Source organism: Ambystoma mexicanum, chromosome 11 (assembly GCF_040938575.1).
Source record: "Ambystoma mexicanum isolate Mex_15411 chromosome 11, UKY_AmexF1_1, whole genome shotgun sequence".
In the NCBI taxonomy this organism is placed as follows: domain Eukaryota; kingdom Metazoa; phylum Chordata; class Amphibia; order Caudata; family Ambystomatidae; genus Ambystoma; species Ambystoma mexicanum.
The window spans coordinates 1,337,707,927-1,337,734,630 of NC_090934.1; the positions used below are offsets into that span (position 1 = coordinate 1,337,707,927).

Genomic DNA, 26,704 nt, shown 5'->3' on the forward strand with positions numbered 1-26,704 from the left:
CCAACAAGGCTGAAACACGTGTATGGGGTTACTGATGGTACTCTTGTTCAGAGGAGAATTGCCTAGCATTTCGGCGCTGGACTGCCCCTGGGCAGGACAAAGGTTGATATGAGGGGACATTTCTTCTCTGTGAAAAGGACAGTGAGCTAAAGACTTGGTAGAGTCTCTCCCAGGGGTTATTCACCCAAGAACAGGTCATTGGGCTGTGTTCGTGCTGGTAGAGAGATTCCCAGACCCCCCTTTGTTTGCATACATTAACTTTGGGTTTCACCCTAAGTTAACAGGGCAATCCAGACGTGGACCCCTTGCTCACTGTTCTTAGAGAGGCAACAGTTTCACCTCACTGATGATGCCCAACAAGGCTGAAACACGTGTATGGGGTTACTGATGGTACTCTTGTTCAGAGGAGAATTGCCTAGCATTTCGGCGCTGGACTGCCCCTGGGCAGGACAAAGGCTGATATGAGGGGACATTTCTTCTCTGTGAAAAGGACAGTGAGCTAAAGACTTGGTAGAGTCTCTCCCAGGGGTTATTCACCCAAGAACAGGTCATTGGGCTGTGTTCGTGCTGGTAGAGAGATTCCCAGACTCCCCTTTGTTTTTATCTTTCTATTGATGCTTTCCAGTAGAGCATTTCAAAAAGATAATGGCTTTAACAGCCATTTTCAGGTTATCTTGCTTTGAAAGAGAGTGGGGGATCAAATCTTCTTTGAAAGATAGTGGGGATCAAATTTAATGTCCAAGCTCTTTGAATTGAGCGCTGAGAAAATGCTGTTATGCAGGCAATCTTATTCTGACAGGGTAATCGAAGACTCCTACGAGCATGTGGGATACGTGCCCCCAGATGATCAGTTCCACATATGGTCAGATATAGCATGTAATCATTGTACCTGGCAGTACAATTTTGAAAGTGCTATAGAGAAGTTTGGGTAGGTAAGTTCAATTGTCTGAAAGGCATAAGTGGAAGATGTCTAACAATGGCATTGATATGAAACCAGTTTTTGAAAATAGGTTGGGGTTGTCCATGTGAATAGAAGGACATCATTTTTGACAAACTCCACTAAATCTGTTGGTTGAAAAGAACTTGAGCTTGTGAATGTAGTCGGAAAATGTGAGTCATGGAATTTGGACATACAGGGGGATGTGAAGTTAAAGCATGTCAAAATGTACACGTAAGACCAGAAGACTTAGCAGAATGGCCAGTCCTTTGAATCCAAGATATTGATGGTATCCACTACTGAGATCATAGCTGTCTGGCTGATGCTATTGAGATTGCGACAGATTAGAAGGCATGCCTGGTATACAATCCTGTTAGCATAGCAGTTTCACTTAGTTATCATAGTCACTAATGAGTTGTATCCTAGGGGAATGACTGCATATACATTGATGCTTTTTGCAGAGCAATGCTATGTTTTTGCTTTTTTGCTGTAAATACAACTCACTCTCCTTTTTCAGTAACTGTACTGGACTGGGACATTCTTATAATGTGACTGCTCCCTCATACTGTCTGTGTTGTTTTTTTTGCTCACTACAAAAAGATCAGCATCATTTTTGGTTCTCTCCATGCATTTTAGGATACCGTATTCTTCTGTGCAATTCTCTCTTTTTTTATAACGAAAGTTAATGTTTGCTTTACGTTGTCCTCAGGACCTTTTCTGTCAGTGGGTGTCATTCCGAGTTGGGCGATAAGAGTTTACGGGCACCGGTAAGGATGCTGGTGCCGGTAAACCCATAGCGCCCTATTCCGAGGTCCCTTAGCGGGTCCCAGCAGGAACGGCTGGTCTGACCAGCCATTTTTTGCCGCACCCGTTAAGGGACCCTGGAGCTAATATCGGGCCCGCAATTTGCAGGCCCGTTATAAGTGCTTTCCCCATTCCCATTGAGCCCTATGGGGGCTCAAATGGGAATGGGGAATGGTTTACTGAATGTGGACTTACCGGGTTCGCATAGGTCTGAATGTCCCGGTAAGTCCCCATTCAGTGAGACCGGACCCGGGTTTGGAGGCCGCCATGGCGCTAATAGCGCCATGGCTACCTCCAAACTCGTAATGACCCCCAGTGTCACTGAATACTTCTATGCCAGTGGCTTTCACCCTTTCTCATACCATGCCACCTTCCCCCTGAGTAAGAATATTGTATTTCTATCTACTGCTTATATTTTCTATTAAAAACAGTCACCTTAATCCTTTTTTATGTTAAAAACAGTCATCTTAATACCTTTTTAAAGAGTGTTGGTCGCAGCTGGACATCCTTCTGCCTCTCTAGGTGGCCCAGCCCACCAGTTTGAAGACCACTACACTATGCCAATCCATATATTTGAAATATTGCTCTTTGGTTGTCACTGCTGCTGATCCATACAGATTTGGGAGTTCAAGCAGTTATTGGTTGTTGACAGATGACTTTAGAGTTTTACTTTATTTTATTTAGATTTCTCTATCAATGTCTATTTTCATGACTTTTAAAGGTCTATTTACATATCTATTGTTGTCGGTTGTTATTAAACACAACCTGGTATGCAACATGATTCTTCTTTGCTGTACGTCCAGGCACATATATTTACTTCACTGCATTTGCAACTAGTCAATGTTTTATTTTAGGTTTTTTTTTAACCATCATTGTAAAACTTGGTTAGCCCCCTTCATTGGATTGTTTGTGTTAGAGTAATTTCTTTCAATTCACAATTATCTTGGTTGATTAAGTTTTGTTGTTGTCTTCGGTGCAATGGTGTTTGTTTTGTTGTCTTTTGAAATGTATTTGATGATTCGGTATCCATGACGTCTAGGAGATTAAAAGCATTGCAGTACTATGTACTATGTACTATGTACTATAAAAGTACTATGCTCACCATTACTATGTCAAATGATTTTTCAGGTGATTGTGAAAACAATTTTCTTCATTAATAAGAAAAAAGACAATCACGATTTGCTATAGAGGATCCTGGCAGCTTTGATTGTTTAAAATAGATTGGTTGTTTTATTGATAGTGCTCCAACAAGTCAAAACAAGCCTCTTTTCTATAAGTTCACACATTGTATACATCTCACGGAAATACATGCTATTGTTAGTGAGAAATGTGTTTTCCAAAGCTTTTATTTGACAATGTTGAAGCTTCACTGACAGGAGTGATTTTAAAAGCCATAGTTATGTTTTATGTCTTTAGAGGCATGTCTCACATACTTGTTATAATTCCCTCTGAGCGTATTAACCAACTAGAAGCTATTAAAAATGCAGCATTTCCATTTTACAAAGCTGTCTGGTTTGCAATTCAATAAAATGCCTTGATAAGTTTTCTTTTGGAATGCCACACTTGTTTTTGGTCAGCACATGTTGAAATGCACACGTTCTATATTGAGGAAATGGAAAGAATGTGATTTTAATGTAAAAACATCTCAATTAACTTGATGTTTAAAAAGGCAGCTGCGGGGATGGTTTAGAAGATGTCTATAGTATTCAAGATTTAGAATCAATCATCAAGAACATTTACTGAGAGTATGATCATTGATAATAATCAAAGGTTCAGAAATTTAAATTGGCCATTAGGAGATCTTGTGCAAGCAGTTGACTACTAAAATATACTGCAAGGCATTGCAAATAGACCTCACAGAAAGGAATATATAAATAATGTATATTATTCATTCCTGCGCTGTGCAGCAAGAAGTTGGACATTATGATCCTTGGGATCACTTTCAAATCTGAAGTCCTATAATTCTCAGATTGAACACTTTTTAATTAGCTTGCGACAAAATCACTTTCATTTTGAAACTCATAAACCATTCCAAAAAGTGCAAATAGAAATGACAATGCTATATGAAACTGAAAACAGATTAAAAATTCATTGTGTTACAACATAACAAAAATGTATTTCCAAAGATAGAATACACAGAATAAATAAGAACATCTTGGGGTTCAGTAATAATGATTTTATTAGAAGTATATATAGCCCTTTCCACAATGTCCTCATTCCTGTACTCTTAATGAAAGGAAAAAATAAGTGTGTCATACAAGCTTTTTCACAGGAAACAACTGCAATCCTGATACACATTTAGTGTGACTTCTTTAGACAGTGACTTTAAACTTGTTCCGTTTTGAGAGAGATCTTTGATCTGCAAGGAAGACCAATGGTATATTTATTTAGATGTCCACACTTAGTTATTTTCTTGAACAGTTTACAGCAATTCTAGATGTTAAAGTTTGCATAAAAAAACACTATTATATGTCCCTTTCCCTGCTTTCGGACAGGATGTAACAACAAATTGTATCTTTTTAGGAGTATTTTAATTTCTTTTTCCTCTTACATTTGAGTAATTTTTAGTTTTATTTATTTAAAACTTTGACATGCAATTCTATATGCGTTTACTGTTTGTTACTATTTATTCATTGTGTTTTTAGTTTCCCGCATCCTGCAGCATATCAAAGGGTGGGCCAATGGAAATTTAGAGAGACTTTGGCTTACCTCTTTCAGTGACAAGGTGAATAGATATATCCTGAGTTTAGTGCATAGGTGACACTATCTGCTCTTCCAACTTTATCTTATCAGTGTCTTCCATTCAATAAAAAAACAAATTCAACATGAAATTCAGTTATTTAGTTTTTTTAATGTATTTTCTTTGAACAATACACAAGATTACACATGATTAATGATAAAATAAACAAAATACAATACTATGAAAATGACTGATTACAGTCTAAAATGCCAACACTAGTAACTCTTACCTACAGATGTAGCAAGAATGAACAGTTCAACATCTTTATGCACTTTTTGCATTTTTAGGTCATAGAATGATCATAAGGATTATTCAAAAAGCTTGCAAAGACACATTACTCCAAATTGTGTAAACTGAAGTGCAATATTTAGTCATTTCTATCTGCTTTAGCCTTGACAAAGTGATTTAACTCAAACTTTGAAATTGTGGTGAATATTGGAACATAATGCTTGATCATCTAAGGAAATTCCCCCAACAAATAGTCATGTTTGTTGGATATGTCATTGTGCTGCAAACAGTGCTACCACAAATAACTTCAATTGGGCCCGGAATGAGTTCAGACTTTGTGAAAACAACTTTAATTCCAATGTTTATGAATTCTGCAACCTTCATTAAACAACTCCTTGACAGTTTCAATTGTTGCAAAAGCCTTTATGATGCCACTAATGGATTTTTTGTTTTAGTATTGTATTTCTAGAAGTCAGGTTAGAGTGGTGTAAGTTTTCAGAAAGTGACACATAGCTTGTTTGTATTGAATAACGGGATCTTGATGCACTTTTATAAAATATTAAACTACACTGTATCATATGTTGTGTGCTGAAACTATGATTCACATCTGAAACACTCAGGAACAGTCCTGTGTCTATGTGTTGCATCTTATTTCGAAACATTCCTTTGGCAAAGCGAACATAATACATTTTTTTTTAGAAACCACTGCGGGTGACGTTAGAGTGTTGTGGTTGACTTTACCATAATACATTCCAATGTCTTTATACATTGGACAATTCAACTTGCAAGTGATTTCATAATTATTTCAGTGAAAATTGGGAATCAGTATTGAAACCTTGATGGATTCCTCCTAGATAGGTTTTAGTATTTTGCTTCATTATTGATTTGTGATTAATAAGGGTTTCGAGGAAGAGATCAGGAAAGACAAGCATTGAAAACAATTTCAAATTATTTCCATTTTGAAAATTACAAAGTTTCCAGGGCCGAAGAATATCCCAACTCCCCGAATCCGTTCAAGGGATTTTATTGTAAATTCCACAAGGACGGTAAGGCCATCCCGCTCTCTCTCTTGTCTAGAAGAACAAGTTACTTCTTACCTTGTAACTTTCTTTCGACGGGATGTTCCTCCGACGTATTCCTTATCTTAGATATCTCCTTCGAGCTCTGCTGGCCTCGTAAAATTTTTCTCTAGAGGGCGCTGCGCGTCGACGTCCTCCGAGTCGATGTCCCTCGACAGCCGCCGTATCGACGTCGTCGTCATCCTGCCTATAAAGTCCGCGCGCAGCGTCCGTTGCTCAGTTCCGTTTTGTAGCCCACAGTTTTTCTGTCTGGACTAGACTAATCACCCTGAAGGAGCGTAAGCTGCAACAACAAGGGAAGTAGAACTGCGGGGATGGATGGGAGGGTCGATAAGGAATACGTCGGAGGAACATCCCGTCGAAAGAACGTTACAAGGTAAGAAGTAACTTGTTCTTCGAAGGGATTGTGTCCTCCGACGTATTCCTTATCTTAGATAGGCTCCCATAGCAGTATTCTATTATTGGAGGAGGGAGTACTGACTTCACGCTGTCTTCTATTGATGAATAGAGTGCATTACAGCCCTTCCAAACCTAGTCTCTTGACTGGAGGAGGAATCCAAGTTGTAAAATCGTGTAAAGGTATGGACAGACGACCATGTGGCGGCCGCACAGATGTCTTTAACCGGCACACCTCTTTTGAGGCCCGATGAAGCTGCAATACCTCTGGTCGAATGAGCCATAAGGTTTTGAGGGGGCTCTTTCCCTGCCAGTTTATAACATTCCATAATGGCTAGAATGATCCATCTGGAAATGGTCTGCTTAGTTATTGGTAACCCCAGCGTGTGACCTGTGTAACCTACAAACAGCTGGTCTGCCTGTCTTATCCTGGCTAGTCTACTGATGTAAAAACTTAAAGCCCTTCTAGGGTCCAGCCTGTGTAACCTCTCTTCCTCTTTCCCTGGATGAGGAGGAGGATAGAAAGATGGTAGGGTAATCTTCTGAGTGATATGGAATTCAGAAACCACCTCTGGGAGGAAATTAGGCTTCACTTGCAGGACAACTTTGTCTTTGTGAAAGATTGTATGAGGGGGTTTACAAGAAAGAGCTTGTAATTCGCTCACCCTTCTAGCAGATGTAAGTGCTATTAATAAAACAGTTTTAAGGGTAAGGAATCTTAACGAACAAGAATGGAGTGGTTCGAAAGGTGTGCCCATCAGGAAAGTTAGGACTAAGTTTAAATCCCATAGGGGAACCTGGAATGGTCTTGGGGGATAAACATTGGTTAACCCCTTTAGAAACTGTAATACCAAGGGTAACTTGAAATAGGATGGTTCTTCCGCAGTGCGCTTAAAGATGGATAGCGCTGCGAGATAACCCTTAATGGTGCCAACTTGAAGGCCTGAATTCGCCAAATAGAGTAGGAAGGACAAAACCATTGGTGTACCACATGAAAAGGGGTCGATATTCTGTTCTCTACACCAGCTGCAAAATCTGTTCCAACGGCAGCGGTATAAAGACTTTGTTGCTGGCCTACTTGCCAAAAGCAACACCTCCATAACATCATCAGGGAGGTCCCAATCCTTGTATCTCAGCCTTTCAGAAGCCAAGCGTGAAGGTTGAGGGTTTTGATGTCTGGATGGAGAACCTGACCTCCCTTCTGTGAGAGTAGGTTCTCTCTGAGTGGAAGTCGAATTGGAGGGCAGATGGACAAGTCTAGAAGGTCCGGGTACCATGTTCTCCTGGCCCAATCCGGGGCAATTAGGATCATGGTTCTCCTGAATCTTCTCAACCTCCTGATCATTTGAGGAATGACAGGGACCGGTGGGAACGCGTACAGAAGCGGAAACTCCCAGTCCACTATGAACGCGTCTCCCAGAGCTCCTCTCGGGGGAAATTCCCTTGAGCAGAACAGATCGCATTTCCTGTTGACGCTGGTGGCGAACAGATCCACCTGAGGGGTTCCCCAAAGGGCGAAGATCTCTTGAAGGACTTCCTGAGCTAGTTCCCACACGTGGAAGACTGTGTTCTGCCTGCTCAGAGCGTCCGCTGTCAAGTTCTTCTCTCCGGCTAGTTGAACTGCCGATAGAGAGATTCCTTCTTGGATTGCCCAAAACCAGAGCTGCATCGCCTCTCTGCACAGGGGTAGTGATCCTACGCCTCCTCTTTTGTTGAGGTAATGCATGGCCACCGTGTTGTCCGCCATTATCAGGACATTTTTCCCTTGTACAGCTGGAAGGAACGCCTTCAGCGCAAGTCTGATGGCTCTCAGCTCTAACAGGTTGATATGTAGTCTGGACTCCGATGGAGACCAACGACCGCTGATGGTCAAGTCGTTGGCGTGGGCTCCCCACCCCGTGAGTGAGGCATCCGTGACTACTGTTATCTCCGGTCAGGGTTTCCAAAACTGTTCTCCTTTCAGAATGTTCTCCTGACAGGCCCACCACTGAAGGTCTCGAGCCACCCTATCGGGAACCTGAAGAAGATCTGTCATTCTCCCTGAGAATTGTGACCACTGAGTCCTCAGTGTCCACTGGAGGGATCTCATTCTCAGGCGAGCCTCTGGCACTAGGAAAATGCAGGATGCCATGAGGCCTAGCAACCTCAAAAAGTCGAAGGCTGGGAGACGTTGGGCATCTTGGAACTTGGTAACCAACCATCTGTAGAATATCTTGAGCCCTCACCTCTGGTGGCGAGGCTTTTCCCAGGGATGTGTCCAGGATCGCGCCTATGAACTGGAGTCTCTGCGATGGTATCATTTGTGACTTCTTTAAATTGAGGGAGAAGCCCAGTCTGTGAAGGGAGTGGCAAACGTGATTTAGCTGGATCTGAGCTTGTTCCGAAGAGATTGTTCAACCAATCGTGCAGGTAGGGGTAGACGTGAATCCCTTCCCTCCTTAGACTTGCCGCCACTACCGACATTAACTTGGTGAAGACCCTCGGGGCGGAGGTCAACCGAAATGGCCGCACTCGAAATTTATAATGAGAGTTGCCAATTGCGAACCTCAGGTATTTCCTCTGTTTGAGATGGATAGGCACATGAAAATAAGCGTCCTGAAGGTCCAGAGATACCAACCAGTCCTGGAACTGAAGGGCCTGAAGGATCTGAGAAAGAGTGACCATCTTGAATTTGTCTTTCCTGAGGAATTTGTTCAATTCTCGCAAGTCCAAGATGGGTCTCAGTCCTCTGTCTTTCTTTGGAATGAGAAAGTAAGGGGAGTACCAGCCCTTGTTCCTCTCCGCTACAGGTACCGGTTCTATGGCACCTTTCTCTAGCAGGTCCAAAATTTCCTGCAAGAGGAGCGGATCTGGAGCTTTCTGAGAGCTGATCCCCGGTGGATGACTCTGAGGTATGCGTAGAAGAGGCAGGCAGTAACCTTGGGCAACTGTTTCCAATGCCCAAGCATCTGACGTGATAGCCTGCCATTCCGCCAGATGTTGAGTCAACCTGCCTCCTACAGGTGTCCTGTGAGGGAAGTCCTCAGAGTGGTTTTGGGGCGGCTGATGCAGATGCCGATGGTAAAGAGGCACCTGCTGTTGCTGCGGCTTTTGAATATCTACCCCGTCCACCTCGGGTAGTTCTTCTTTGTCCCCTTTGAGCCGGTCGTCCTCTACCTCTTCCGAATGTGGAGTAGAAGCGAAAGGACTTGCCCCTCGCAGAGGTTCCTGTGGGAAGAAAAGGTGTCTGACGGATTGCAGCGCCGAGGGATTTTGCTGCTGCTTTTGAAGTTTGCAGTTTCTCTAAACTTTCATCCGCCTTTTTCCCGAACAACGAAGAGCCATCGAATGGCATGTTCAAGAGCCTGGCTTGCACATCTGGGGCAAAACCAGACTTTCTCAACCAAGTGAATCTCCTGGTTGTTGTACTTGCCGCCATTGCTCTGCTGATACTGTCGGCCGAATCAATGCCCGTCTGGAGGGATTCGCACATAGCGTCTTTACCATCCTGTATGATATTCAGGAACGCCTCCCTTTCTTCTACCTCCGGGATGCAGTCAGCCGCTGTAGAAGCACACTCCCAAAGTGTATGGCTGAATCTAGCAAGGGTGCAAGTAGCATTAACAGATTTTAACGCCATGCTACATGCCGAAAAAACTTTCTTTGCCATAGCATCATATTTTTTATCGTCCCTGTCCTGTGGGACGGTAGGATAAGCAGTCTTGACATCAGTAGAAGATGCTGCCTGTACCACCAGACTTTCTGGGGATGGGTGTTTTGACAAAAACTCTGGGTCTGCAGAAGATACCCTGTATTTTGTAGACAGTTTTTTATTTACTGCCGGGACGACATCTGGGGTTTCCCAGTTCGTCATAATCTTCCTCTGAAGAGCTTTATGAAAGGGCACTACAGGATCCTCCTGTGGACCTTTGTCAAGAATATCCGTGAGGTCATCTTGTTGGACTGTGAAGGTGCAGACCACCCCATAAACTCTGTGATCCTGGCCATTAAGGCTCTATAGGGGGTTTCAGCATGCTCCCCCGGGTCTGGCCTAGCAAACTCCACCTCAGGTTAAGTGTCTAACCCACTTGCCTCATGTAAGGAATCATGAAGATCCTTTAACCTGCGTTCTTCAGAGGATAACTTCTCTCTAACTGGGGTTGCAGGTCCCTGCAACTGAAATGTGTCTTCCTGTTCAGACAATTCACCCTCTTCCACAATTGAGGACATAGTTCTCAATTGTTCTGAACTCATAAAGGGTGTAAACCCCATCTCCAAGGCAGAGGGTGCCAAACTTGTCATAATCGGCCTCGAAAACGTCAATGTCGTCGACGCCGATGTCGAAGGATTCGGGCGTGGCGTCGAAAACAAAGGCGGATGCCTCGATGACCACGACAGAATTGGGATTCTGCTCGAGGAAGTCGACAATCTCGGCGCCATCGTCATCGAGGACCTGGGGATAGCCACTGGGTGTGTCGTAACCGTGACTTTTCTTGGCGTCGACGCCGGTGTCGTAGATGGCGCCGGGTCGACAGACCTGTGTGTCGAAGGTCCCTTCGACAACGGCGTCGAAGACACCGACCTCGGCATCGACGGAACCTTCGTCGACGGCGTCGACAGAACCTTCGAAGAAGGTTTTGAGGTCATAGCCTTACTCGAGGGTTCGAGACACGCTCGAGAAGTTTCCTTCGCCGTGTACTGCGACTCGCTGCGTTTTTGACCTTCGGGTCTTTCGACCAGAGCATCGCTCTCAGCAGTCTTCGAGGGGGTTGAGGCCGCTTTCTCGAAGACGCACATCATATTTTTGCGGAATTCCTCCCATTCAGACCGGGAACTATGTTTCGTGCGACAAGGGACTCTCTTTGGAGAAAACAGAGGAAGAGGAAGACGGAGAAGGGGCTCTTCGACGTCTCCTCTTCGAGTGCTTCGATCTCGAGGAGTGATGGGACCCACTCCGAGACCTGGAGCGCGAATGGTGACAAGGAGACGAATGTCTCGACTTCGTCGAGGAAGAAGAAGCTTTAAAAGTCTTACCTTTCTCCAGCTTCCCCCTACGCTCCTTCAGGGCCTTAGCTGTCATGGACATACAGTCCTCGCACTCCGAACAATGGTGTTCAGCTCCCAAACACCACAGACAAACTCTGTGAGGGTCAGTCAGTGACATCTTTTTCCCACAATCTCGGCATTTTTTGAAGCCGGACCGAGGTGTTGTCGGTTCCGACGAAGAAGCCATCGAGTACGGATCGAATATCTCGAGGTAAATAGGATTAACCTGACAAAACTGAGCAACGGTATTCCGAGGCACTAAGTAAGCGCGGAAAAACGGAACTGAGCAACGGACGCTGTGCGCGGCCTTTATAGGCAGCATGACGTCGATACGGCGGCTGTCGAGAGACATCGACTCGGAGGACGTCGACGCGCAGCACCCTCTAGAGAAACATTTTCCGAGGCCAGCAGAGCTGGAAGGAGATATCTAAGATAAGGAATACGTCGGAGGACACAATCCCTTCGAAACAGTGTTTTCTGCCCTAACCCAGGCATTCCTATTGCCCGGATTAGTATACACAATATGTTGCTCCTCACTCCCTCTCATATCTCACACTCTTTCTACTACTTGCCTCCACTCTTTGATATTACTATTCCCCTCTAGACTACTTCTCCATCCTCCATACTACTACTCGCTACTCCACACTAATAATCCTCTCCGCCGTCTTTCCCTTACTCGCTTGTCCACACTACTAATCCTCCTCACCTTCTTCCCCTTTCACCCTCCTTTCAATCTCCCAACCTCTTCACATTCACTCCCTATGCTCCCTCCAATAATCTCACTCACTAGTCTCACACGCACACTCGCAACGCTGAACCACTTGCACTCACCAACCAATACCTCAGCCGTTCTGCAAACCACCTCCACGCTATTGTCGACTATTCTTCCGCCTGCTGTTCTCCTGGTCTGCCAACTCCTCTGGCCTCATCAGTCAATCCTCAACTTCCTGTTTCCTGTGGTCTCTTTCAACCCCCTCCATATTGTCTGGTTGGCCATCTGGTCCTCCCTTCCCCGCCCAGAAGGTTTTACATACAACAAATATTTCAGATAGAGTGTTATGCCCTGCTCCTTCTCTCTGCGCAGATCTGCCGTTAAACAACAGCGGGTTATGCCATACAGTGCCCATGTTTATGTTTGGCAGGCTTGGCCTTTAGTTTACTTTACTCTTCACAACTTATTTTTTTAAATAACACATTGGTAATTACCTTCTGTCTCTAGGTGTTTAGAAATTGGAAGTACCACAATTGATTATAAAATTGCTTTAAAACCTGTTTTATATTGACTTCAAATCCATTCGTCTTAAGAGTTCAGCCTGTACTAGGATGCAGTGTTGGATGTTATTCATTCCCAGTGTGGCAGCGGATGGAGATGGTTTAGGCACATGAAAAATGACTTGGAATCCATGAGCCAGTGAGTTTTGTTACAGGAATCTGTGGTGGTTTAGACTAAAGACCTGAGCGAAATCAAGGAAAGGTTAGAAATTCTCCACTTGCATAGACAATTCAAAAGGTCCCGAACACTCACCAGATTTCCTGGCTACTTTGTACACAACAATTCTTTCTCGGTAGAACCATGTCTTGGGTGGGAACCTTTCACTGAGTAAGAGGTTTCTATTTTTAAAATTTAAATTGAATATTTTCCGAGTGAAAACCTAATATGTTTGGATAATAATAATGAGATCTGTAATATTTTCTAAACACAGATTTTCAAATTGGATATTTACAAAATGTGCTTATTTCAAAAAGATGTATTTATCGAAAACATTGCTCTGTTTAGGAACAAAGGCAAAGCACATATAGCAAAAGTAACTAAAAACAGGCATGACCTTTTAGGCTCCAAAACTGAAATATTTTCAAATGAATTCACACTCGTCCTAATATGGAAATATTATACATGACGTTAGAGGGGATTTAATGGCGAAACAATGTTCCAGCTTTAAGGTGTTAAGTGCTTGATGCCAACATGTGTGTTTACCCTCTTTCTAAGGTTTATAGAATGAGTACCATTGCAATCGGCAACTGCAACACCTTTTTATACAATGATAACATTGACATAGTACTAAGGAGTACTACATAAAAAGATATTGGATTTCTCGCAAAAAAAGATGAATTGTTGTCTCTGCTATAGAACATTACAGCCAGGAAGTAAAATGCGTGCACTTCTTTCAAGTACATTATTGTGTTTGATTTAGGAACACATCTCTATTTTGCATTATGTTTGTACGTGTGATAAAAGCAGCAATGTCAGCCAAGTAGACCATGAAATGCATTCACGTGATGGTGCATAGCTATGTGTAAATATGTGTACCTATATTGTAACTATATTGTCATAGTGTTGTCGCTGAAGGCCAATATCTGCTTGGTAACTCTGTGGTGCAAGCTTGCATTTTGTGGGATATTAAATGAACGTTCTCAATTGATCAACATTGGTCATTATAATGCATTACATCATGATTTCTTGAATGTATGTTGGCAACGAATAGTGCATTATTTTCGTTATATGAATTAGATCCCCCGAAAAACATAATCCTTTGTTGGTATACCCTGTTTATTTTTTTTTAAGAAATCAGTCGTTCATATTGAACCAACATTTATTTGCAGTTAATTTCTCTAACATGTATTCCCCTCTTCCTGGTTCTCTTTCAGATAGCAATTCTATGGAGGAAAAGGTTTTAAATCACATCTTTCTTAAGGGATCATGTCTTGTTAATATCTGTTTGTGATTTTTTTTTGACCTGTTTGGTTTTTTTTCATTTGAATTGTGAAATTCTGCATGATTTCCAAGTTTCCCATTCTTTTTTTGTCCTTTAAGTGAAATCCAAGTGTTGCATCAACAAACAGGGGTTCTCCTCCTCGCTGTGGTGCTTACCTTTTTTCATGTTTGCCAACATAAGGGTCTGCTCCTGTCAAACAATGTATTTTTGTTACTATATCTAATAATTAATTTCTGAAGAACACAGAGCAGCCTAAGGTCAATAATATCAGGCCAGCATTATACGGGTTGCACCAAGTTTATCCACACTCCGATTAGCACTACATTTGGTGTCCAAAATTTTAAATACTTTTGTTTTGGCCTGGAGCTGACCCTGCTTAACATCTTTCATGACAGATGTTGTATGTATGATGTATTTGAACCATTTTTTAACTATCTCGAGATGTGACTCTATAATTTGTTAAAGTTTTGTTTTATTCTTTCTTCACTTAAGGCTCGAATAGTTGGCGGACGTTCTTTGGATGCATCCAAACTTTACGAGATACAGACATCTGGAGGGTGAGTCTTGCTATGTAAAGTATTTGATTAATACTTGGCCATATAGAATACTTGAATACAAATTGCATACCGGACCTGATTGTTATAGTAGAATTGTATATTTAATTGAAATGCCTTCATAGTATGTAGTTTACCCATTAATTTCCTACTCTGAGAATGGGTCCAGCATTAGAAAAATATGTCTCTTAATTTGAATACATTAATGTGGCTGAAATGGACTAAATATAAGTCATTCACACATAAAAAGTAAATATTATGGCATTACGTGTCTTATAAAAATACACCAGCAACTATGAGAGGAGACCCCATTCAATCAAATGGTTTGTTATGTTAAGTTGTTGATATTTGTTTAGTACATACTGCCGTTGGTATGGCCTCAAAGCGCTGTGGTGAATGAATGCTCTTTGCAACACTTTGGTCTGAGCAGACATGTAAATGAAAGGAGCTATGCAATGCGTGCAAATATTTATTGCCAAATTGGTGATAAGCAGAGATGACTGTTAAAGCAATTTTTCATGCAGCACATATTGCAAAGGCATAGGGAAGAGTGCTGTGACAGTGACTGTGTGACAGCTGGACCAAATATTTTGTGGCGCTCAGCTCTATTCTATAGGTTTCAGTGTGTGAGGGGGCATGGATGCTGTAAGAAGCCTGTCAATCGCCAAGGCAACTGTCTATAGTTGAGGGCTCTGCTGTATGTTATGTGCAGGTGTTTGGAAGACATTGTTTTTCCGCAATACCAAAACAAACCCAGTGTCAGAATAACAAAGTTTTATTTAATCCAGAAATCGGCCGGGTGGCCAGTCAGTCTTGTAAGACTGAAAACTGAACTCGAAGTATGCCCATCTGACTGCAGCTTTTAGTTTAAAAAAAACTGCAAGATTACCATATATTCCAGATAAGTGTATTTACGCAAATTCCGTATTCTATGTTATCTCCTGCCTATTCAAATCTAAGAAAGCATAAATTGCCCTACCCTGATTGGTTAATATAAAAAGCATGATTAAGCATATTGTAGCACATATTCTCTGCAAAAAGACATCATATGAGCAGTTGATTGGATGAGCAAAATCTGCCCTGCATGGCCATAGACCAAAAAAGGTAATACATCCACTGTGGGGGTCATGTGTCCTTGCACAGCGCACTACTCGTGAAACCTGCTGTTACCTCCTGTTAACGGCATGTCCCTGCGACCATCACATAAATGTTTTCCTATGCCTAAACTGTACTTTCTCAGACATTAGGTGAGTTTTCTTATCAGAGGACAAAGACTGCAGGGCCGTCATTTAGGGGTCGCCAGAGGTCGCACCTGCGACCTCTGAGGTCTCCCTTGCGACCTCTAGAAAATAAACGTTTTTTTTTTTTGTAATGTAAGTTGGAGTGGCTGGCTTTCTTGTTAAAGCCTCTTAAAAAGAGAAGAAAAAGAAGAAAAGGAGTGACACAAATCTAACACTTTCAGCACTGACCCTAAATAAGAAAGATTAGGAATACCAAATAATGTGTCTTTCTGGAATTCTATACAATAATTGCTACACTCATTAAAGGTTTATTTCAGGCACACTTCAGGGGGTGAGTCACTGATTTAGTCTGTTCTTAAATGCCTCAACTCAGCCTTTCATCCTTCTGCGGTCGATAAATGAGTACCAACACAGGTTGGGTGATATTGGGTGTATATTATTTCTATATAAAGCGCTTAAGCGTAAGTGCTATATAATAACACATCATTATCATTTGGTCATGGACGTCTGTTTGCAGTCACAGTAATTTGTTAATATGGGCCTATATACACTGATCTTAACGATACATATAGCGATCCATTCTTGTATGAAATGTACATCACATTATAGCGATATCGTAACCATATTTTTTGTAGTGTACAATGCTATTTGATAGCACTTACTGTTTTGTCAATGGGTGAAAGATCGCGTTCCATCGCATCCTACGAAATCACTTCGGGGTGGGGTCAAATGATGCCACTTCCGGGGATGTCACCAGGGGTCAAGGGTCGTGTGATGTCACTTCCGCTGGCATTTTGGTGAAATGACGTCACTGAAAGACTGTCTGGTTCTCGTAATATAACTCATTTTTATACTGCTAGCCCACCCCACCGCATATGTTTCCACATGACTGGCTCTCTATTAAAGATCCTAGATAGAATAGCATACTTGCAATTTCAGAATTTCATTGAAATAACAACTTGTTAAATCCATTACAATCTGCTTTTCGTGCTGAACATGGCACAGAGACTGCTATGCTCGATTTCAGAGAAACCATGACAGGTATTGTGGACGTAGGTCGGGTAGCTATTCATATGTTGCATGATCTCTCGGTTGCGTTCTTTCTTGTTCATCATGCATTGCTTCTAGAGACACTGGAGAATATCACTAATTTCTCCAAACCAGCACTTTCTTGGCTTGCCTTTTTGGGTCCTAGATCAGCCAGAGTGGCTGCTGACGGATTATATTCTCTTCCAGGCCTGCTATCCTGTGGTGTTCCTCAAGGAGCATGCCTTTCTCCTACCTTCTTTAACCTACATACCTGTCCTCTCTTTGACCTCCTGGATGATCGTAGTATCAAATATACTTATTATGCCTATGACACTCAGGTGGTCATGGAGTTGACGGGTGATTATGACCAGGACCATTACTCTATTGTTCAGGTCTATGATCTTCTCCAGAGATGGATGAATGGCAACTTGCTTGTCTTAAATGGCAACAACAATGAATTCATGTTAGTTGTCTCTAGTCAACGATTACCCACCCTGGATTCTACGTATAGTCAATTTCCCATTGCAGGTTGTAACATCAAAAGAAGCCTTTGGGTTAAAACTATCGATGTCTATTTGTACACCATTCTTAATATGAATAAACTTATACCACACATTAAGTCCACTTGTGCGTTCACCACTTAACTCATCAGACATATTAAACTCTATCTGTCTGACACTAGTGTTGCAACTTTAGCTACTGCTTTGGTGAATTCTAAAATTGATTACTGTAATAGTCTGCTAGCTTGCACTACGAAAAACAACTTGAAAACAATGCTGTAAGAGCGGTATGTGGACTTGCACGTAAGGGTCATGTTTCGCAAGCCCGTAGTGATTTGCATCTCTCATAAATTGTTATCTTTTTCATGTATAAATCTGTAACTAATCAAGCCCTTTTGTCTCTCTGTAACAGAATTCATAGGAATCCCATTGTACGCTCACTTCGCTCTAATGGACATAATAAACCTTTTCAACCTCGGCATAATCCATAGATATTTGGGGGAACCAGTTTTGATATTTTTGCTCCTGCCCTATGGAATTCATTGCTGCTTGACCTTAAGAATATTCCTGACCTCTTTAAAGCAATTAAAACCTTTCTGTTTAATTCTGAGGACTAAACTAGGCACATTGTTCCCCCTTTTCTGCCCTGTATGGCTGTTCTGACTTTTCTGGATCTTGTTTTTCTGTCCTCTTTTCTTTGCCTATACACTGAGTCCTTTGGGCGAGTTGCGCATTGTAAGAATTTAATAATAATAATAATGATAATAATAATAGAGTGCAGCAGAATCAAGACCTGATTGAGCGGCAAAAATGTAGGTATATTTCTACACATGGAGCTTATATTTTCTTTTATGCTTTCCTCGCTGTACCTGCATATTAACACAACACATCTGGCTCAATTGCTAACATACAGTTGACATGCAATATAAATGCAGAAAAGTGACATACGACACAGATGCCACCCTTAGTAAGTCCTCTTGTCTGTACCATCTTTGTAGAATAGAAAATACTGGGCTGGCTTCGGGCATGGTGGAGATGATGCATAGTCATTTATTGAAAATCAAGCTTGTTGTCTGTGCCATTGCCGGTCTCCTGGAGGGCCTGGTCCTCTAGAGGGACACCACTTTCTAATCCTCTTCAATCACCCACCTACCTGAGTCCCCCAAGTGTCCAATTCCCTGCATTGGCAGGTTCTGACCGCCTAGTTCATATTGCTATGCGGGTAGGCGGACTGATGGATTGGTTGTGTGAAACGCTTGGTGATGGGGTGCAGAGCCACGTTTCGAGTGCTTTCCTGAAGCTGGTTCGCAATGTGGCCGATGGTTACAAGGAGAGGGTTGCAAATTGTTTGTGCTTGTCAGTGCTCCAGATAGAATTTTGATGTGTGAGTATTTTACCCCCAATTTCTAGAATTAGAGTGTAAATCCAATTTCAAGAGAGTAAAAATGAGTTTGGTCCTTCACAAGAGAGTAAAAAAGTGTCCGACAACTATCCAATTTATGCGTAAAATTAAAACTGTGTTCGAAAATATTAGTGTCGAAGCACACTACCCAGTTTCGTCTTCATTTTACTTGGACACTAAAACTCTGTTAAGAACTGCTACAGATGCCAGCTAGTTACATGATAAATCAAGTCCCTCACTCTACCAGCATCACTTCTCTGACTCTTAGGCCTACTGTTGCTGCCTGGCACTACCGGCTTGACAGTCACTCCATGTTTTTGCTCCATCTCTCCTTCTCTTTGATATTCTCCCGTCTCTCACTTTCTGATGTTCTGCCTCTCACCCTTAAGTGTTGCTATGCCACGTGTTTCTCTGTCACACTGCCTTTCCCATCACAGCATTCTATTATTGCGGTTTTCCTCTTACATTGTGCCTACATTGTGCTACATTGATTGTTATAACTCCTCTTCCTCTCTCATGCCATTACTCTGGCTATATCTGTTTTTTTCATGTTCTCTGTTGTGGTTGTTACTTCTTTTGATTATCTTTCTTTCACTGCCTCTTATGTTATTGGCTGCCTTTCTCTAGTCTTGGGAGGATAGCTCAGGGGCAACGTGTTGGACTTGGAAGCAACATGACACGGAGCACCACAGGTTCGATCCCCGGGTCCGCGCTTAGAAACATTTGGGTATTAAGTGCGTTATAAATAACCTATCAGATAATATCATGTTCTATTTCTAGCTCTCCCTATCTGCTGTTGATCTGTGTTTTCTTATTTTGCTTTTTCTATATGTCTCTTTTGCTCTGATTCTATCCTTCACTCCTATTGTGTGTGTCCTATTATTTAACCATTTCCCCTCTCACCTTTTTTGCTCTCTTATGTTTATGTAGCTCATTGGTCTTTCTCTTCCTGTTGCTTGAATTCCTATTTTGGATTGTGTAATACGTCCTCTGTTTTCTTGGCCTCCCCCGCCCCCTCACACTCCTCCACTTTGTTCTCTTGTATTGCTAAGGTTCAGAATTGCTCTTTTTCTCTTTTTTGACATAGCACAAATACATATTCAAAAAGCTGAAAATGCCTTTTCCATTTACAAATCTAGTGCAGCTTTACCATTGGGTGCTCCTTTTTAGATGTGTGCAAACCTTCTGTTGGCCATTGGGCTGGGAATTCTAGAATTAGAGGTTTGTCTAACGAGAAGCAGCACTTCCATGAATGCAGGTGTTTTTACCAGCACTGTATACCATTACAAGTATAGGATTCCTCATAGGATGGGTGTGTTCTACCTCTGAGCCATTACAGTTGTAGCAGCCCTGGTGAGAGGTGTGTGTTCTGAGCATTACAGGTATAGCAGCACTGATGATATGTGTGTGTTCTGAGCCATTACAAGTATAGCAGCCCTCATGGGATGTGTGTGTGTTCTACCTCTGAGCCATTACAGGTATAGCAGCCCTGATGAGAGGTGTGTGTTTTGAGCCAATACAGGTATAACAACCCCGATGAGATGTGTGTTCTGTGTCAACACAGGTATAGCAACCATGATGAGGTGTGTGTTCTGAGTCATCACAGCTATAGCAGTCCTGGTGAGAGGTGTGTGTTCTGAGCCATTACAAGTATAGCATTCCTCACAGGATGTGTGTGTGTTCTACCCCTGAGCCAATAAAGGTATAGCAGTCCTGATGAGAGGTGTGTGTTTGGGCTATTACAGGTATAGCAGCTCTGATGAGATGCGTGTTCTGAGTCATCACACATATGGCATCCCTGATGAGAGCTGTGTGTTCTGAGCCAGTACAGGTATAGCAACAATGATGAAATGTGTGTGTTCTGAGTCATTACAGGTATAGCAGTCCTGGTGATAGGTGTGTGTTCTGAGCCATTACAGGTATATCAGCCATGACGAGATGTGTGTTCTGAGCCATTATAAGTATAGCATCTCTGATGAAATGTGTGTGCTCTGAATCACAGAACATTTAGTAGTCCTTTTGATAAGTTGAAAGCTAAGTCCGCTCTGGTACAATTAAATGTTACCTCCATCTTAAACAAATACCTCTGATGAGGGGCACATTAAATCACCTAGCCACTGTCTTTGAACTAATAGGTTACGCAATGATCTCTGCAGCAGGGTTATTGACCCACTGCACTACGTTTCCAAACAGGCTGTTGACTCGGAAAGGCACTAGCAATTCCATGTGAAGCTTGCCTGACATAACAAGCTCTCAGCTTGTTTGGACTATCCTACATGAGTCAGGAAATGCATAATGAGGCTTTGGCAGTGGGACTCAGTAATCAAAGCAGAGGTTTTGAAAAGACCCAGACCGAGTGGGAATGACTGAAATATATGATAGCAGTGCCATCTTTTTACACTGTCCGCCAGTGTGCATCACACCAGGTCAGGAGGTTGGTGGGAAGGATCTACATGAAAATACATTTTCTACTGTGAGGTTGAACATCTTGCATGTAAAACAACACATTTTCTGTATTTTTAATGCAGGGAGACCTCGCATACTCCCAGCAGATCCCCCCACTTTATGAAATACCCCCACCCAGCCTGTCCCCCCATCTGTTTTCCATGCAAGGTTTTCCACCTCGCAGTAATAGGATTTGGTATTTTGTAGTGATACCAGTGGGAAGAGCTTAGACACTGTTCTTGCTCAGTACTTTAGCTTGCTGCAGAAAATGCCAACACATGTTTGTGCTTTGTCATTACAGCAGCTCTGTTAAGAAAATGAGGTACTATCCCAAAACATAGCAGTCCTGCTAAGAAACTTGGACATGATGCAGTCAGCCCTGCTGTGAATAATTGGCATTGTGCCATGACGTGTATAGAAGCTTGGCTGATTAATTAGATTAAGTTGCCTGAATAAATAGCAGTCCTGTTGAGAGGTACTGGTACAATCGGTGCCACCGAAAATATATAGCACTGCTTCTACTTGCATCCATTATACCTGTGTGTGGTGGGTGGGTGGTCAGAAAGGGAGTTAAAGTAAAGTTCAGACCATAGCAGACCAGATCGCCCCAGCCCAACAGCAGTGGGAACATTGGGGCACATTAAGGGCCCTGACTGGATAAAGCATCAAAGGAGGGCCACATGGGCCCAGTCCTGGCGCCTTTGGCACCAGGCTCATGGAGCTAACCACAAGGAAAACACAGGTGTAGTTGGTCTGCCACTGAATGATTGACATGCAATCTTAAGACAAAAAAAAATAGTCTTCATATAGAACACCAAAAGATTTTCCTGCTCACAAATGCCAAACAACTGCTTGCTGTGAGGCTCTCCTAAAACTTCAAGAAATCAAGAACCCCAAGCCGTTAAATGCCACTGATGTGCGGCTGGGTTGAAAAGAAAACAAAGTATGAAATGCCCATGCTGCTGCAACTACGCTGCCTCTATTAAAGCAGATTAATGTAGAGGTCAAATCCCCATGCTGCTGCATCTGCATTGTCTCTATTAAAGCTGATTAAAACACAGGCACATGAAATAGAAATGCAGCCCTTGTTTAAGACAATTTTCATTTTACACAATAATATATGAGTGCTAAAGCAATGTGAAAAGGAGGTTCATGATTCAAAATGCTTTAATCACACCGTAACCTACAAAATGCAGGCAGTTCAACAAAGTGAACAAAACACACATTCTTTCTACATTACTCAGAAAGTATTGTCTTGATAGAATTACGTGTCCCATGCTGCTAGTGGTGGGGAGTGTGGGCATTCTTAAAAAGGGATGTTAAACCAAAACTGAAATCTGTTTGGTGCATGAGTAGGTAATTGTATGCATGAAGCAATTCTGAAACCTATGTGATGTTTTGTTGGTTAATTGTATCCAAAAAACAAGACATATATTTTTAGAATAAAGATTAAAAGTGCAGCGTTTTAACCATTTGCTGTGGAATTGTGTGAGTGACATTCTCCTGAAATTAATTGTTTCTGAATATGTATGCATAGTCTGTTCCCATTTTCTTTAATTACACACTATTAACTACTAATTTAGAGAACTTTATCAATTATGCCAGTTGATAGCACAAATTCAGTAGAAATGTTATCTGCACATATTTTCTTTCTAATGTTAGTCAGCACATGATTATGATCAAAATACTGCCTGGATGCTTTTTTGTCATGATAAAGTATGCAACATCTTTTGACATATGGATCCATTATTTACAAAGATAACCTTGCCTTCTAAGGACGTTAATGTGTTGGCTTAGCTACAGAAACAAGCCTTCATGAGGCTACAGGTATAAAGGATGAATAAGAAATGTTCCAACTATGCTCTCAGAGTTTTGGAATGCAGCACTCTGTTTGCACCTCTCATTGTTTGCTACTTAAGGTGTGAGTTCAGAATTCTGTGAGATTACCACTTCAATGTAAATCATTATGTTGGTAAAACCACTCTTCAAAGCAGTTTTGAGACAAATAGTAGTACAAGTACATCAGATGTGAGTATGACAAAGCAAACAATTATATTACCGTGCTTTATACGTTTCATATTTTTTGTACTTTTTGAAATTCTCCCCTCACCAAGGCAAATAAGTAGGTAAAAAGTCCACAAACTCAGAAAGGGTGACAATGGGCCTCATTACGACGACCCTGGTGGTAGCCATGCCATTATTAAGGGCACGCTGCCGCCGGCAATGATTTTTTTACCGGGTCCAAGAAAAGCGCAATAACCGGGTTTTGCCGACCTTGACAGACCCGGTAATTGCCCTTTTCTTGGACCCGGTAAAAATCAATTCCCATTCTCATTTGAGCCCTATGGGACTCAATGGGAATGGGGAGGATGCTAACAACAGGCCCGTTAATGACGGGCCCATTGTTAGCATCCTGGCCAGCTAGCAGGTTCCGCTTTTCACGTCTGGTCAGGCCAGGCGTGAAAAGCAGGACCCGCTAGCAGGCCTCGTAATAGGGCATCCCGTAATGAATGGTGCCGGTCCCGTACCAGCACCGTTAATCACGGGACCGCCAGGGTCCTAATGAGGCCCAGTGTGTTTAAATGAGGAGGTTTGAGTCTAAATTACTATGTTTAATATATAACAGATAACTTTGTGTGAAGTTAAAACACTTCATATTTCAAGTCCTATTATCATCATGCACCTACCTTTCTAGTGAAGCTAAATGTGGCCCACATTCCTTTGGCATAATTTGAGATTTTAAAAGGAATGTGCGTCTCTGCTCTTTTAGATTTTGCACAAACTTAACATCACTCCTCAGACTCAATGATGCATACGAAGGGCCACTTGTCATTTCTGCAATTATACAGTTAACAAAAATGTACAGATGTTTTAGTTATGTGCAATGTAAAAGTCTTGCTCGTATGCTAGGTTTACTTGACAAAACAATGGTATGTGTAAGTCAACCTTCCCCTCTTTTGTTTTGCATAAGTCACCCCAAATGGGATGGGTATGCCTAGATGTGGGTCCCGAGCCTGCTGGGCTTAGAGACACAAGCTACTGCTCAATGATGATGCTCAGTGAGGTCAAAACATTCCTGGGCCTGCTTGTGGTCTCGTGCAGAAGATGTGACCTAGCAGTTCAGGTTCGATAGCCTCTTTTGGGCTGGGACCAAGCCTGATTTGCATATGGTCTTTCCCCCTTTATTAAAGACCTTGCATGCGAAGAACGATGGTCTGGAGGGTACCCCAGAGCAATGCCAGAGGTTAGGATTAATTCTAAATATCCCTGTCATCACCGCTTTTGTTTTGCATAAATCAACCGTCTAAACATGCATTGGCTATTTGAGATGGCCTAAAAGACTATAAATACTTATGAGTATTCAAAAGCCATGACTTGCAATGACAATGTTACCATGATTCAGTTTGATTTTAAATCTGTCAATTTAAAAACATTATGACATGTACCTGTACTTACAAGCTGTGCTGTAGGTTAATCTGTCATTACAGATTAAAGCTGTACACTGAGACGAGATCTTCTACGTCTGAGCTGACTAGTGAACTTTATTGTGAAAAGCTGGTATATTATATTTCACTGTAAAGGAGGGTAGAGAAGCCATTATCAGCCAAAAAGTGGTAAGGCCCCAGAACCTGACAATTGTCCCATAGGCTTATTTAAATCTGAGGCATTTGGTCTTCGGTTTTGTGTCATATCTTCAAAGTTGTGATAATCATAGGCGATTCTCCACTCTCGTGGACTACGGCTGAAATGTTCCCTTTGTTTAAAAAAGGTAATAGAGACAATCCGACCAACTATTGGCCAATATCCCTTTTAGACACAGCAGGGATTATCTTTGATAAAGACGTGCTATAACATTTAACAAACTGGGTGGCTAATGAGGATATTATTAGTCACCTTCATACTGGCTTAAAACAAGGGCAAAGAACGTTTGACCAAAGTTTTTGCTGTGTTTGCTTAGAGCAATACAATTCTTTTATGAATAAAACAAGCCTTTTGTTTGCTGGAATTTGGCCAGAGATAACAATGCCTGCATGCAGATACAAAAAGGTGTTGGGGGATAGGCATGGATGTGTTCTGGCCTCCACTCTGTTTAGCATTTTAATAAAAAAAACTAGTACACATGATGAATTAAATAAATAGAGATCCACTGTCCGGCAGGATGGCTCAAGGGCAGCACGTTGTTCGTGGAAGCAAGACAACACAGAGCAACACAGTTTCAAATCCCAGTCCTGCACCCGGGGACTGATCTCGGTATTGTGCGCGTTATACATGATTGATTAATTATTGCAACAAAACTAAGACCAGAGAAGATTCCCATAGTTGCTCTTCCCGGGCGACACAATTCTTATCTCCTGGACGGCAACATGGCTTACGAACTAGCTGGATGTTTTCAGTGAGATACATATTGGAAAAACTAAAAGCATGGTCTTCCACCCATCTTTTAAGAAGAAAGTACAAAATGTGCATTTCGTGGTGGATGGCCATTCTATTGAGTAGGTGCAAAGTTGTATTTACCTCGGAATACATTTCATGGGAAACTGTAAATGGTCAAGCCACATACAACCCGCCTATCTAAGGCTTAAGCGATGCAGAAAAGTCACACACAGGTTTTCTGATAAGAATGGGAATGGGGCTTTTTCTCCTGCCCTATATATATATATATATATATATATATATATATATATATATATATATATATATATATATATATATATATATATATATATATATATATATATATATATATATTTTACAGGCTAAGGCCACCACAATGTATATTGCAGAACTTTGGGGCAACCAGCAGCCCATAAAACTCGCAGTGTTGGAGAATAAGTTCCTGACAAGAGTGCTATGTCTACCCAAAAATGCATCAAATCATATGCTCCATGCAGAACTAGAACAGAATGCACTTTGGATGAACTTACTTTGAAACCTAGATTGTATAGGATATGCCCATGTGCCTCACTTCATCTACCAACGTATAGAGAAGCATTGGCTGACCTGTTAGCGCAGGATGGCTGGATGTCAGTCCCGTGGTGTAAGCATATTCAGTCGGTCTTGACATTGATTGATTATACTCGTTTCTGGTCTAAAGCAGCTACAGATTGAGGCTTGGGACAAACAATCATCTTCAACTTATGCCTATTGGGTCTATAAACAGGGATTTGCACATGAGCGATACATTGATGAGATTGGTCCCCCATATGCATGATCACTATATATGAAGTTTCGCTTTGGATTGTTTCCCTTGGAATCTCCGCTGAGAGAATGGGACATGTTACACTTTGTCACATGCCCAATTTGTACTTTTGCCCGGGTTATGCAGGTTGTAGCATCCTTTACCTTAAGCGCTTCTTGAGAGATTTTAATGTTCAGCCCACTGTTGGAGCTATTTAAAACCCATATATACTTGGAATTTTAATGCTTATTAACGCATTGTTGCTTCTGAGGACAACATTGTTGTTGATTGATGAAAAAAAGGTACTCTTCTGGAGACTTGTGCCAAGTTTGGTTGTACGTAAACTTGTTATTCAGCACAATTAAATGTCTGCCTGTGTTACTTCCAAATTGTTATGTTTATCACAATTATTCAGTTGCCCTCTTATGACG

At 41.9% G+C, this 26,704-nt stretch overlaps 1 protein-coding gene across 1 annotated transcript in view; it reads left to right on the top strand.

Moving 5' to 3' along the window:
* The window catches only part of UNC13C (unc-13 homolog C), a 1,404,640-nt gene that overhangs the window by 244,278 nt on the left and 1,133,658 nt on the right, over window positions 1–26,704 (top strand). Inside the window, exons 3-4 of the mRNA XM_069624856.1 lie at window positions 13,856–13,878; window positions 14,416–14,480. Of these exons, the coding sequence (XP_069480957.1) occupies window positions 13,856–13,878; window positions 14,416–14,480 (88 nt within the window). The remainder of the gene's footprint in view (window positions 1–13,855; window positions 13,879–14,415; window positions 14,481–26,704) is intronic.